Here is a 13,061-nt window from a genome sequence, read left to right on the forward strand (position 1 = left end):
CCTGCTCAGCTGAGCTCGACAATAGATTGGTCAGTTAGTAGGACTTTTTCACATGAGCTTGACTTTTTTGGGAAGCAGGGTGAAAAATGAAGCCCGTGCTGGCATTGTAAATAGTTGCTGTAGCTCATCACAACCAATTATATAAGCAGTGTCTTGGGAATTCAAGTGCTTGAAACCACTCTCATGGAACAAAACCTCCTCCTTCCCTTTGCAGTTACACCTTGCCATTTTGTTAGAAGATTTGAGCACTGTGATTCACCACAAGCCACCAATATTTTGGTAGCACAGTTCCCATGGGTTGTGGGGTTTTTGTTTTCAACACTGACCCAAAGAAGGGCAGCTTGTTCACTTTGTGTTCTGCAAAAGGTTTTTTAAGGGGCAGGGCTTGTTTAGCCTGGAGAAGGGGAGACTCACTCCCTACAACTACCTGAAGGGAAGTTATAGTCAGGTGGGGATCAGGCTCTTCTCCCAGGTGACTTGCGGCAAGAAGAGAGGACATGGCCTGAAGCTGCACCAGGGGAGATTTGGGTTGGATGTTAGGAAGCACTTTCTCATGGAAAGGGTAATTAGACACTGGAATAGACTGTCCAGGGAGGTGGTGGAGGCACCATCCCTGATGGTATTTAAGGAAGGGATTGGATGTGGCACCTAGTTAACGTGGTCTAGTCGATGTGTTAGGTCATAGGCTGGACTTGATGATCTAAGAGGTCTAATCCAGCATCAGTGATTCTGTAAACCAGGAAGATGCTGTGGATCTGATCTGCCAGGAAGTGATATAAACCTATCTTTATAGCACTCTTAGTAATGAAAACGCATTAATTCTTTTTTGTCGTGGAATTTTAAAAGCCTATGAAAAAGGAGCAGTAGAAAGGAGTGAGAAAAGGACAGAGAGGTCAGTGGAATTGGAAAGGCAAGATGCTGGAGAAAAGGGAAAAACAGATGAAAGGATGATCTGAAGGTATAAGCCCTTAACCTATAAGCTCAACCTTCTTTGTGCACAATGAAAGAATGGAACACTCTGTAATGTGTGTATTTTGTTCTATAATATTATGAAAATATAAATCCTAGAATATTAATTTTAAATTTATATATCAAACATCATAAGAGTAGGCTGTAAATAATCAAAATGGCAAACACTTTGAAGGCTAGGGGAGAATGGGAATAGTTTTTAGCTGAGAAGAAACAAAACAGAAGGGAAAGTGTGTATGTAGGCAGGAAATTAAAGCTAAATCTCCTTTACTGTAGATGTAGTTGAGAGAAACAACTACAGTACCTGAAATAGAGAAGCTTCTATGTTGGGAATGCAGTTAAGATACTTTGGAGAAGATTTGTTGTGCAAAACTGAGTTTAGTTTTGACTTTATTCTTGTTTACAACAATCTAACTGAAATGTTCTGGGGGTCTGGAGCACCTCTGGTGCGAGGACAGGCTAAGGGAGCTGGGGTTGTTCAGCCTGGGGAAGAGAAGGCTCTAAGGAGATCTAATAGCAGCCTGCCAGTGCCTGAAGGGGGTACAAGAAGTCTGCAGAGGGACTGTTTCAAAAGGCCTGCAGTGATAGGACAAGGACCAAAGGTTTGAAATGAGAGAAGAACAGATTGAAATTGGGTGTTAGGAGACAGCTCTTTACAATGAGAATGGTTGAGCACTGGAACAGATTGCCAAGAAAAGTGATTGAGACTCCATCCCTGGAGGTAAGGTGAGGCTTGACAGGGCTCTGGGCAACTTGATCTAGTTGAGAATGTCCCTGCTTACTGCAGGGAGTTGGACTAGGTGACCTTTAGAGGTCTCTTCCAAGCCAGATGATTCTGTGATTTGTTTTCTTTTTAACTTTTGCAACAGAAAATAAAATTCCCCAAGAAAACAGCCAGGAGATACCCAGCCTATGAGCTCTATCTCTATGGGGAAGGGAGCTATGCTGAAGAAAACAAAAATCTCCTGTTGACAGGAATTCCAGTTCTCTTTCTTCCAGGGAATGCTGGCAGCTACAAACAAGGTAAGCATTTAGCTAAGCTTTGTTACTAACAGCTCTCATATTTTGCCTCAGTGGCGAGAAGTTTTCTGTAGTGTTTTTGCTTTGGTATTATCTTCTCACTTTATGCATCCCCTGATTTTGTTTTCCAGATTATTCCTTCTTAGGCTTCCAGGCTCTATATGAAAAGTTGTAAAGCATTTTTATTTCTCATTATACTGAAATTAGTAGTTTGAAGGACATGAAGTACTGTATTTATTTATTCAAATAATCATGTATTCTTTCCAGGCTGGGTTTATCAGGTCATTATTAACATCACTGTCAATACAGACTGGAGAGTGAAAGCAACCCTATGGAAAAGGACTTGGTGCTGATGGATGAGAAGCTTGACGTGTGCAGACAGTGTGCTTGCAGCCAGAAGACTAATGGCATCCTGGCCAGCAGATGGAGAGAGAGGATTCTGCCGATTTACTCTGCGCTGGTGAGACCTCACCTGGAGTACTGCATCCAGGTCTGGAGCTCTCAGTACAGGAAGGACGTGGACCTGATGGAGTGGATCCAGAGGAGGGCCATGAAAACGATCAGAGAGTTGGAACTAGGAAGACAGGCTGAGGGAGCTGGGGTTGTTCAGCCTGGAGAAGACTTTGGAGAAACATAATAAGGACCTTCCAGTACCCAAAAGGAGCCTACAAGAAGGATGGAAAGAGGCTATTTACAAAAACCTGTGGTGACAGGACAAGGGGCAATGGATTCAAATGTGAGAAGAGTAGATTTAGATTGGATGTTAAGAACAAGTTCTGTACCATAAGGGAACATTGGAACAGGTTGCCCAGGGAGGGAGTTGAAGCCCCGTCCCTGGAGATACTCATGGTGAGGCTTGACAGGGCTCTTTACCACTCTCATGGTAACAAACTTGTTTCTAACATCCAACGTAAATCTGCTCTTCTCAAGCTTGAACCCATTGCCCCTTGCCCTGTCACTGCAGGCCTTTGTAAACAGCTTCTCTCCATCCTTCTTGTAGGCCCCCTTCGAGTATTGGAAGGCTGCTATTAGGTCCCCGCGGAGCCTCCTCCTCTCCAGACTGAACAATCCCAGCTCCCTCAGCCTGTCCTCATAGCAGAGGTGCTGCAATCCTCTGATCAATTTCATGGCCCTCCTCTGCACCCACTCCATCAGGTCCATGGCCTTCCTATGAGGGCTCCAGAACTGGACACAGTCCTCCAGGTGAGGTCTCACCAGAGCAAAGTGGCAGAATCCCTCCTCTTGATGGGCTGGCCACTCCTCTTTTGATGCTGCCCAGGATATGATTTGTTTTCTGGGCTGCAAGCGTGCACTGCCTGCTCATGTCCAGATTCTCATCCACCAGCACCCCCAAGTCCCTTTCCACAGGGCTGCTTTCTTAACACCTCATCCCCCAGCCTGTAATGATAGTGAGGATTATTCCATCTCAGGTGCAGGACCTTGTACTTGCTCTTGTTGAATTTCATGAGGTTCGCCTGGGCCCACCTCTCCAGCCTGTCCAAGTCCCTCTGGATGACCTCCCATCCCTCTGGTGTGTCAAAACCACCAGACACCTTCCAACCCAGATCATACTTTTTAGATCTTTTCAAACCATTTTGATGATGTTCTTTCTGCTTATAAGCTTTAGACAGAGTTGGTGAAATGATTGATGAAATAGCTCCTTGAGTGTTTGAGCACACAAAGTATTTCATGAGCCTCTTTTCCCACATCATGATGTTTGCTGAAATTCCTTTCATAAGTTAATTTCTGTAACAGACTTTTCCAAGAAAGAAGATCTTGCAGCCTGTGTATCTCTGGAACTGTTCCACTCCAGAAGAATCTTGCTTCTGTGTGCCAGATTTGGGCAGAGCTTTCTGGGATCATTGGTTATTTTATGTATTTGCTTCTGGGACTTTCTCTTACTTTCTTCTTTCCCTGCCGTGTTTTTTTATTTGTGGCTCTTGGTGTTCCCATCCTGCCACGTCTCCATGGAAACTCAGGGACAATTCTATGCTCAGCAGGCTCTACTAAATAACAGCTGGGGTTAGACAGAGAAGACAGGTCATATACAAGACCTTGTAAAGAGAACGTTTTCTCCCTCAAGGTTTTATGTGGAAAAGTGTCCTTTAGGGTTTGGTTTTCTAATCTGCCATATGTCTCTTGATGCTGTTCATGAATGCTGTCCTAGTCTTCAAAGCAATTTTAGGAAAGCCTAGCAACGATGGCTGCAGTGTTGAAGTACAGAGTGTCCATTTTGCCCTGTTGGTGGTAAGAAGGTGCAAAGGAGATGAAAAAAGCAGCTCTTGGATGGAGGAATGTAATCTTTGATCTTGTAAAGATTTGGTTTTAGAAGTAAAATATCTGCAGTCAGCAGAGAGCTCACTCACATGGTTAACTGCCACAAGCAGAGCATGCAGCTCTTGGTAACTCACTTCAAGCCTACTTTCCATCTAATTAGGTTGGTTCTTCTTCACATTATTCTGTAAGCTCCTTATGATATCACAGAGTGTTAGAGGTTGGAAGAAATCTCCAGAGATTATTGAGTTCACCCCTCCAAAATCCAAAAGCAGGATCCCCTAGTGTAGTCTTCACAGCAATGCATTCAGGCAGGTTTTGAGAGTCTCCAGAGAAGGAGACTCCACAGCCTCTCTGGGCAGCCTGTTCCAGTGCCTTGTTACCCTCACTGTAGATAAGTTTCTCTTCATGTTGATGTGAAACCATCTATGTTCAAGATTGCATCCATCGCTCCTTATTACTGCACACTACCAAAAAGAGATTGACCCCATCCGCTTGACACTCAACCCTCAGATATTTACAGACATTGATCAGATCCCCTCTTTGTCTTCTGTTCTCCAGACTAAACAGCCCCAGGTCTCTCAGTCGATCTCCACAGGGCAGATGCTCAAGTCCCCCAGTCATCCTCGTGGGTCTCGGAGTCTCTCCAGCAGGTCCCTGTCTCTCTTGAACTGGGGAACCCAAAATTAGACACAGCATTCCAGGTGCAGTCTCATCAGGGCAGAGCAGAGTGGGAAGAGACCCTCCCTAGACCTGCTGGACACACCTCTCCTGATGCACCCCAGGATGCCATTGGCTCTTTTGGCCACAAGGGCACATTGATGGCCCATGCAGAACTTGCTGTCCACCAGGACTTCAAAGTCTTTATCCATGGAGCCGCTTTCCAGCAACCCTTGTACTGGTGCCTGCTGTTATTCCTGCCCAGATGCAGGACCCTGCACTTGTCCTCATTGACCTTCACGAGGTTAACTAATTTTGTTTTTACCAGAAAAAAATCATATAAAAATTGGAAATAATTATTTTTACCATTTTAAAACTGGATTCTAACAGTGACCAGTTGACACTTTTGCTGTAATTATTTACATCTTCAACTTTCATAAAACAAATGTGATAGCCTGTAACAAACTCTTGTTTTACAAGTGTGATATGCAACTCTTGCGCATGCATTTTGGATGTTTTTTCCTTCTTTTACTTCTAAATAACTTGAGATGAACAGTGGATTTAAAGAACATTTCGTACTAGATTATTTTGTCTGTCTGTTAAACTGTTCTAATTGATGTGGTTTCTTTCCCTAGTACGTTCCCTTGGCTCCATTGCACTTAGAAAAGCAGAAGATGTTGACTTCAAGTATCATTTTAATTTCTTCAGTGTCAATTTTAACGAGGAGTTGGTTGCGCTCTACGGCGGCAGTCTGCAACGACAGACCAAGTTTGTGCATGAATGCATCAAAGTCATCCTGAAGTTGTACAAGGTGAGTAGTGGCATAGGCTGGATAATGTGTTTGCTTTAGAGGTGGAAATCTGGACTGCCTTTTCTGGTGGATGAATGAGAAATGATGAATAACGGAGGGAGAAGTGATAATGTGGTTCTGTGTGTGTGTATAATTTAACGTGCTAATAGAATTGCTGCTCTTCAGTAGGTTTGTAATGCCTGTTGCAGTGCCAGAGCTTTGGTTAGGCTCTGTATTATGTTTCTAAATAAACCAACGCACAGCTTACACCTTTTTGTATCATAGATGTAAAATTTCTCTAGTTTATTATGGTATTAATATAGTATCACACCATCACCTTCCAGTGATTGAAATGGGCTGCTGGAAAGGGATGTTTTACAAAGCAAGAGGATGAGAGGCTAATGGCTTCAAACTGGAAGAAGAACACTTTAGATGAGAAGAAATTCTTCCCCGTGAAGGTAGTGAGGCACTGGAACAGGTCACCCAGAGGACTTGTGCAGGCTGCAGCCCTGAAAGTGTTCAAAGCTAGGTTGGATGGGGCCTTGAGCAAGCTGGTCTAGTAGGAGGTGTCCCTTCCCATGGCAGGGAAGTTGGAACTAGATGATCTTTAAGATCCAGTTAGTGATTCTATATCCAGCTTTCTCTAGGAGAGGTCTTTGGTACCCTGTGTCCCCAGGAGTCTCAGAAGTTAAAATAAGCTTAAGTTTCTTATGCTTGCTTTTGAGCTAGAAACTTTATGCTGAGCTTCTGTTAGCACAACTGTATTTTGGATCCGTTTTGTGAACTTGTCAGGTTGGTCTTAGTTAATGTTATCTGTGGGAGGATATAAGTTAATTTTGAGGGGAAAAAAAGATACAAGTGATAACTGCGGTACAATACCAAAACTATGTTTGATGTATCTAATTACTCTTTGCTTAAGGGTCGAGAATTTGCACCGACCAGTGTTGCAATCGTAGGTCATTCCATGGGTGGTCTTGTTGCAAGAGCACTGCTCACACTGAAGAATTTTAAGCCTGAGCTTATAAACCTCCTCATTACTCAAGCCACACCTCACACTGCACCTGTAATGCCTTTGGACAAGTATCTTACTGGTAAGTATTGCAGCTGAGCTCATTACATCTGTTGGCTTTTTTTTTATTGAGCCTCTCAAGCCTTAATACCTATTAAAGCTTGCAAAATCCACAACGAAATGTAGTTGTTTGTTTGCTATAATTAACTTATTCCTTCGTTACTCGGGTGATTGAGAGCGCTGAGAGAAAGTAAAGTGTAATCTAAGATGGATTATGCGGACTTGAGCTTCTATTCAGGGCCTGGAGCTCTCCATTATTTCTCATTTGACCAAGGTGCAGAGCATATTACTGAATTTGTAAGCTCTTCAGCAAACAACACATTTTTCTTCCTCCTTTTGTGAAATTTGACCTCTGTAATAGCATCCTTATCAAAGGAATTGCCTGTTGGGAATAGTAATATTCTATAGAATCATTACATTTAATATTACTATTCCCAACAGTTGCCTGAATAGTAGTATTGCCATAAGTTTGCTAAATACAATGTTTGCTGTGCTCCAGAGGTTGGGGAGTGAATGTAAAATGTAGATGTAATGATTTCTTCTGTATATTTGCACAAAACATTGCATTTTCTGCTCACCTAAGTACCTGTGGTATAAAAACTATAGCTATGCTCTATTGTATATAGAATGTGTATTCTCTTGAAAAGCTAGCTTGTACTCGGCTGTGCACCATGATAATTCTTCTGCTGCATGTAGATCTTGAGGAGACGAAGGCAAAGAGATAGATGTTTTATTGTCACTGTTCTCTGGGGCATCTGAGAGGAGTAGATTCTCCTTAGCTGTTGAATTTGAGTTACTGTGCTTGCATTCATTTCTCCCTTCAACTGATTGCAATGCAGTGGTTCTTTTTTGCTGGCTTGTCCTGGTCTGTGGCTGTTCAAATAAATCTGTGGTTTGCTACTTAACCATTATATGTGCTCAGCTGATGTAGAGAGTGTATCTGACCTTTCTAACTCCTACCTCCTTGGGGTTAAAACTGTAATTTTCTTTCCTTATGTGAATCAAAAATTATAATCAAAGCTCAAATGCCTCTAGGGGGGCTTGCAGAAAATTTAAATGCTTCTGTGGCTTGTTTTTTGTGGTATATCGAATAGACTTAGAGGGAAATTGTGATTGATTTTAATATATTTTGTAGATTTTTATACAGCTGTAAACAGTCATTGGATTCTAAAGGCCCAAGATTTAAGAAATTTAACTACCCTTTCTGTGGCGGGAGGATTCAGAGATTACCAAGTTCGTTCAGGACTGGCTTTTCTACCAAGATTGAGTCAACATGACAGTGCCTTATCTGTTGTGGTAAAAAAACACACTGTTTATTTGGCTTTGCATGGTGCTGTTAGATTGATTAATGTGTTAGTTTTACATTAGTTATGTGTTAGATATATGTTGTTTGTGCGCTGCATGTGTCTGTGTCTAACAACGGTCTGTATGTGCAGGCTAGGGTAAATAAATATGAAAATACCACATTTAAGAATACAAAATAGATAGTGTGTGGTTATGAAGTCATAAGGAATTGATCTATAAGTGAGTGTCCACTGGCAAAGTGTGTGTTGGGGTTGATCAGAATTATCTGCCACTTGTGTGGTTTTCTCTTACCACCTTCTTGCACTTTTTCAGTTCCAGTAGTCAGGCTTTATTTTCCTGTCTTATTACAAGAGATACGTGCATGGAGATTTGACATATGTGCAGTGTAGAGGTAGAGCACTTGTTTGGTTATAAAAAGAGAGCTTTGGCTTAGAGATTTGTTTTTTTGCATTCATTGTTTTTGAAACAATTTAGTAACAGAAAGAATCTACTGGATCATCAAGTCCAGTCTTCTGACTTTGCAAACCTCTGTCTCCTTCCAAAATTAATCAACAGGCATCATAAAGTAGTTAGGTTTGGCACTCCATCGCCACCTCCATCAGCATGCTCCCTTCCTGGAAGAAACTGGAAAACACTTCCCATCAGAGAGAATATTTGCAATTTCCAACTTCCATTTACTGCACAAGTCAGTTTTTAAATGTCTTCATTCTGACATCAGCTTGAAATGTTATCTGCAAGAAGTGTCATTCCCGTGGTGTTTACCTCCCTGCCCCATACACAGAAAGCTGTCTGTAAATAGCCTCAGCTCCAATTCTCCCAGGCTAAGAAGATTAACTCTGCATTCCCTTTGTCCTAGTATCTTCTCTGCATCTGCTCTACTTTGATTTCTCTTGAGGGTCAGTGACTAGAATTTTGCCTGAGATCTCATGTAGATCTTACAGTTTTGGGGTTGGTTGTGTTTTTGTTTATGAGTTTTGGAGGTTTTTTGTTTGTTTGGGTTAGTTTTTGTTGTTTGATTTTTGTTTTCCTAGCTAATGCTAATGGCTCCCAACTTACTTGAATCACATTGTACAAGGTGATGAGCCCCATTTATGAGATGCATTTTTGGTGTTACTAAGCCGTAAAGTGCAATACAAGCAGTATACTTACAGAAATCGATAGCTTCAAGGCTGTTCAGGTCTTCTTGGTGTTCTGAGCCTTCTTTCTGTTGATATTGCAGTAGCAGCTTTCATTGATCACTTCTTAGAACAGTAAGATTAGTCAGAGAAGCACTCCTTGGAAAAGAATTTAATTTTCCTCCACATTATTATTTGCCATTTTACCATGACCCTCTGCCATTTGAGATTTTTATGGAGTCATAGAGTGGCCTGGGTTGGAAGAGACTTCCAGAAGTCATCTAATTCAACCCCATCTGCAGTCCCTGGGGGTGTTCAAGAAAAGCCTGGATGAGGCACTTAGTGACATGGTCTAGTTGATTGGATAGGGCTGGGTGCTAGGTTGGACTGGATGATCTTGGAGGTCTCTTCCAACCTGGTTGATTCTGTGATTCTATGGTAAGCAGTGGGATCCTCAATTAGACGTTGTCCAGGGCCCTGTCAAGCCTGACCTTGAATCTTTCCAGGAATGGAGACACTTTGACTGAAGAAGTCATTGTATTGTGTACCCTCGTCCTCGAAACTCTTAAGATAAACACTACTCTTTTTAGTATTTACACAGATTCACTTAAATACAGAGGAGAAAGTCTTGCTTAGGCTTTGGAAATGTTGAATACTGACAGAATCTTTTCTTCCCAACCAGAGCTCGGCTGTGCCTAGAGCTTGGGCCTCAACAGACCATCTCTCCATAGTGTGGTAAGCTAATGCAGCAAAGCTTGATTAACTGATTGTACATACCTCTGTTCTCTCTTGTCATCATAGTATACTAACCTCAGCGTAATACTAGTATGATGTCTCTTCTGCCTGCTTTTACTCCTCTGGATACTTCCTTTCTAAGTTTCAGTTTATTTTTACTGTCTTCTAGGTGCAAAGAGTTGATCCTGGCCACCATTAGAGCTTTTTTTGATCTCATAGATGAAAACACAAGGCAGGTTTGTATATGTCATCTCCTGTCTGTTTCCCCATCATCCTTCTCTTTCATCCCAAATAGCCTAATCAGGACAAATATCACCCTATTATACAGGAAACTCTTTTTTGATTGCTCTAAATCATGCTGAGAAATCTGCTGCTTTGTACTAGCCACTGGAAATTTCCATGGCTGTGTGTTTTTCAGCCAACATGTCAGAAATAATCAGGTATTGACTTTTATTATTGTTGTACTCCTTTCACACTTTATTGCTGTGGTGTAGAATGAACTTTTGTTCCATAATGCAGCAAGTTTAGTTGGCTTTGCACTGTTAAACAGATTTTACTAGTTGTGTATCTTGGAATGTGACCTCTCAGTGTATGTTTTAGTCACTTTCTCAGGGTGAAAAGCTCTGATAGTTTAACTCAGCCAGAATACTTCCTCAACTGCCCCATCTGTTGCCATCATAGTGGTATTCTTCTGAAAATGGTGCTGACCAAAATAGTAAAGTATTTGCTTATCTCCAGCTGCTGCTATTTATTGCTTTTTCAAATAAATATCTTGCATCTTACTTTTTTGAAAACTGTGGGAAAAATCCACCACTGTGCTCTGGTCTCTTTCTGACCTCTCCTGCAACAATATATGGACAGCAAGAGTGGTCAGGCATTGCAATGGGCTGCCCAGGGAGATGGTTGAGTCGCCAACCCTGGATGTGTTTAAAAGTCATTTGGCTGTGGTGCTTGAGGATATGGTTTAAGGGTGATAATGGTTGGATTTGATGATCCTGAGGGACTTTTACAACTGGTATGCTTCTGTGATTCTGTGAATTGCTATGAAGTTCCAAGGGCTTGGAAATAGGTAAGAGCAGAGGACCAGTCACAGAGGAGGAAAGCTTCTAGGTATCCATTTCAATACTCTTTGCAGCACACTGTGCTAGTTTCTCAGATGTACACATGTCAGCATGTGATTTAGGGAGCCATAAGGGGGTGCAGTTGCTTTGGAGTTGACTGGCAGTGGGCTGACAAGTGCAGCTTTTCAGAAATCACAGTTTTGAAAAGCAGAAAGACAATAATTAGTCCTGAAAATTTGACTTGGATAAGAAAACAAACAAAAAACCCCAATCCAACACCAAAGTGAATCAGTTGCAACTCTACAGCTGTTTTGGGTGCTTGAAACATTAAGCTAAGGTGTAGTAAAGTGAACTCCTGAACTCAAAGTACTGAATATAAACATGAGAACTTTTCCTGAGCTCTGTGACATACCTGTGTTGTTTCAGGAAGGAGTGTGTTGATAAAGCAAGTTCAATTGAACCGTCTCATTGTGTTAAGAGTAAGCAAGAATATAAACCTAGAAGTTTTAGCTGTGCTTTATAGTGTGGATTTTCTCTATTGCAGTGATTGGCTATTTATGACACTTGATTCAGATTATGGAATTTAGAATAGAATCAGTGTGCCATGGCTTCTGACAACCTCTCCTTCAAATCACAGTATGGTTTGGGACTTTAAAGTTCAGTTAAGTTCCAATCCCCTGCCATGGAGCAGGACAATTCCATGCTTGTGCCCTGGTCCAGCTTGGCTTTGAATGCTTCCAGTCTTGGAGCCTGGTCATGTGATGATTGTAAATTGTGCCACCTGCTAAGAACAAATTTGACAATGCTGTTGTTTTTTTTGCCAGATAACAGTGGATCCAAAGAAGAGGATGTCTGTTCTGAATCATCACTTTGTGAGACACCCTGCAAAGATATTTGAGGAAAATCCTGAAGCTTTCACAGAACTCACAGGTTTGCAGTGTTGTTCTTGGAACAGGATTCAGCAATGCTCCTTGGCTAATAATCTTCTCACTAACAAACCTCTGGAGAACATTTTGTTCTTCCTCAGGCATTGCTAAATTTCTATATGGCTCATAGACCTAAACTATCAGCTTTCATATGATTTCACACTGGGGCAGCAGCAGAATATCATTTTTACATGGCTTACATTCTGGGGGATGAGGAGGAGTCCATCTCTGGAAGACTTTAAGGCCAGGCTGGATGTGGCTCTGGGCAACCTGATCTAGTAGAAGGTGCCCCTGCCTGTGGCAGGGGGATGGAACTAGATGATCCTTGAGATCCCTTCCAGCCCTGGCAATTCTGTGAGTCAAATTTACACCCAAATGTCCAGCAGACAATCTCAGAAATTAGGAATGGCTGGGTGGCAAAGGCACAGTATACTCTGAGCTTGCAAGAGAGGCAGGATGGGTGTTGTAGAGGCACTGTGTCAGTTCTGTGTTGCTCTTTGAATATTCAGATTTGCTTCATCAGTAACATCATTTTTTTTAGTGCCATGGTAGGGTAAAGCAAACTACACACTAACAGTTGCTTGTCACTGCTAGTAGTGTATAGCTCAGGGTGAGAAAAGTTGACTGCATGAAGTCTTGAGAGCTAAACTGCATTTTTGGAGGATACTTTGCTGAAGTGGGCTGAACCTTGGTCAGGAATTTCCTTAGTGGAAGCTCTTGCTGAAACACTAATGTGGCTTGAACTTTGGTGTAAGAAGGCATTTGGGGATTGACACTGAAGTGAGTATGGAGCAGAGAACCACCAAGGTAGTTAGTTGCTGGTGAGTGGAACACAGGGAAGGAGGCTGAGTGAACTGGCTTTTTCATTCTGAATCACAAAATCAACCAGGTTGGAAAAGACCGTTGAGATCATCGAGTCTAACCTATCACCCAACACCTTCTAATTAACTAAACCATGGCACTACATGCCTCATTCGGTCTACTTTTAAACACCTCCAGGGGTGGTGACTCCTCCACTTCTGCAGGCAGCCCATTCCAATACCAATCACTCTTTCTGTGAAGAACTTCATCCTAACATCCAGCCTAAACTTGCCCTGGCGCAGCTTGAGACTGTGTCCCCTTGTTCTGTCAGTGATT

At 42.1% G+C, this 13,061-nt stretch overlaps 1 protein-coding gene across 2 annotated transcripts in view; it reads left to right on the forward strand.

The window, feature by feature from the left end:
- The window catches only part of PGAP1 (post-GPI attachment to proteins inositol deacylase 1), a 38,512-nt gene that overhangs the window by 3,464 nt on the left and 21,987 nt on the right, over positions 1-13,061 (forward strand). For both annotated transcript variants that reach the window (XM_064158725.1, XM_064158735.1), the window contains exons 2-8: positions 1,839-1,992; positions 5,559-5,734; positions 6,633-6,804; positions 7,918-8,078; positions 9,885-9,937; positions 10,107-10,173; positions 11,823-11,928. In XM_064158725.1, the coding sequence (XP_064014795.1) occupies positions 1,839-1,992; positions 5,559-5,734; positions 6,633-6,804; positions 7,918-8,078; positions 9,885-9,937; positions 10,107-10,173; positions 11,823-11,928 (889 nt within the window). The remainder of the gene's footprint in view (positions 1-1,838; positions 1,993-5,558; positions 5,735-6,632; positions 6,805-7,917; positions 8,079-9,884; positions 9,938-10,106; positions 10,174-11,822; positions 11,929-13,061) is intronic.

This window comes from Pogoniulus pusillus, chromosome 2, assembly GCF_015220805.1.
Source record: "Pogoniulus pusillus isolate bPogPus1 chromosome 2, bPogPus1.pri, whole genome shotgun sequence".
Classification (NCBI taxonomy): domain Eukaryota; kingdom Metazoa; phylum Chordata; class Aves; order Piciformes; family Lybiidae; genus Pogoniulus; species Pogoniulus pusillus.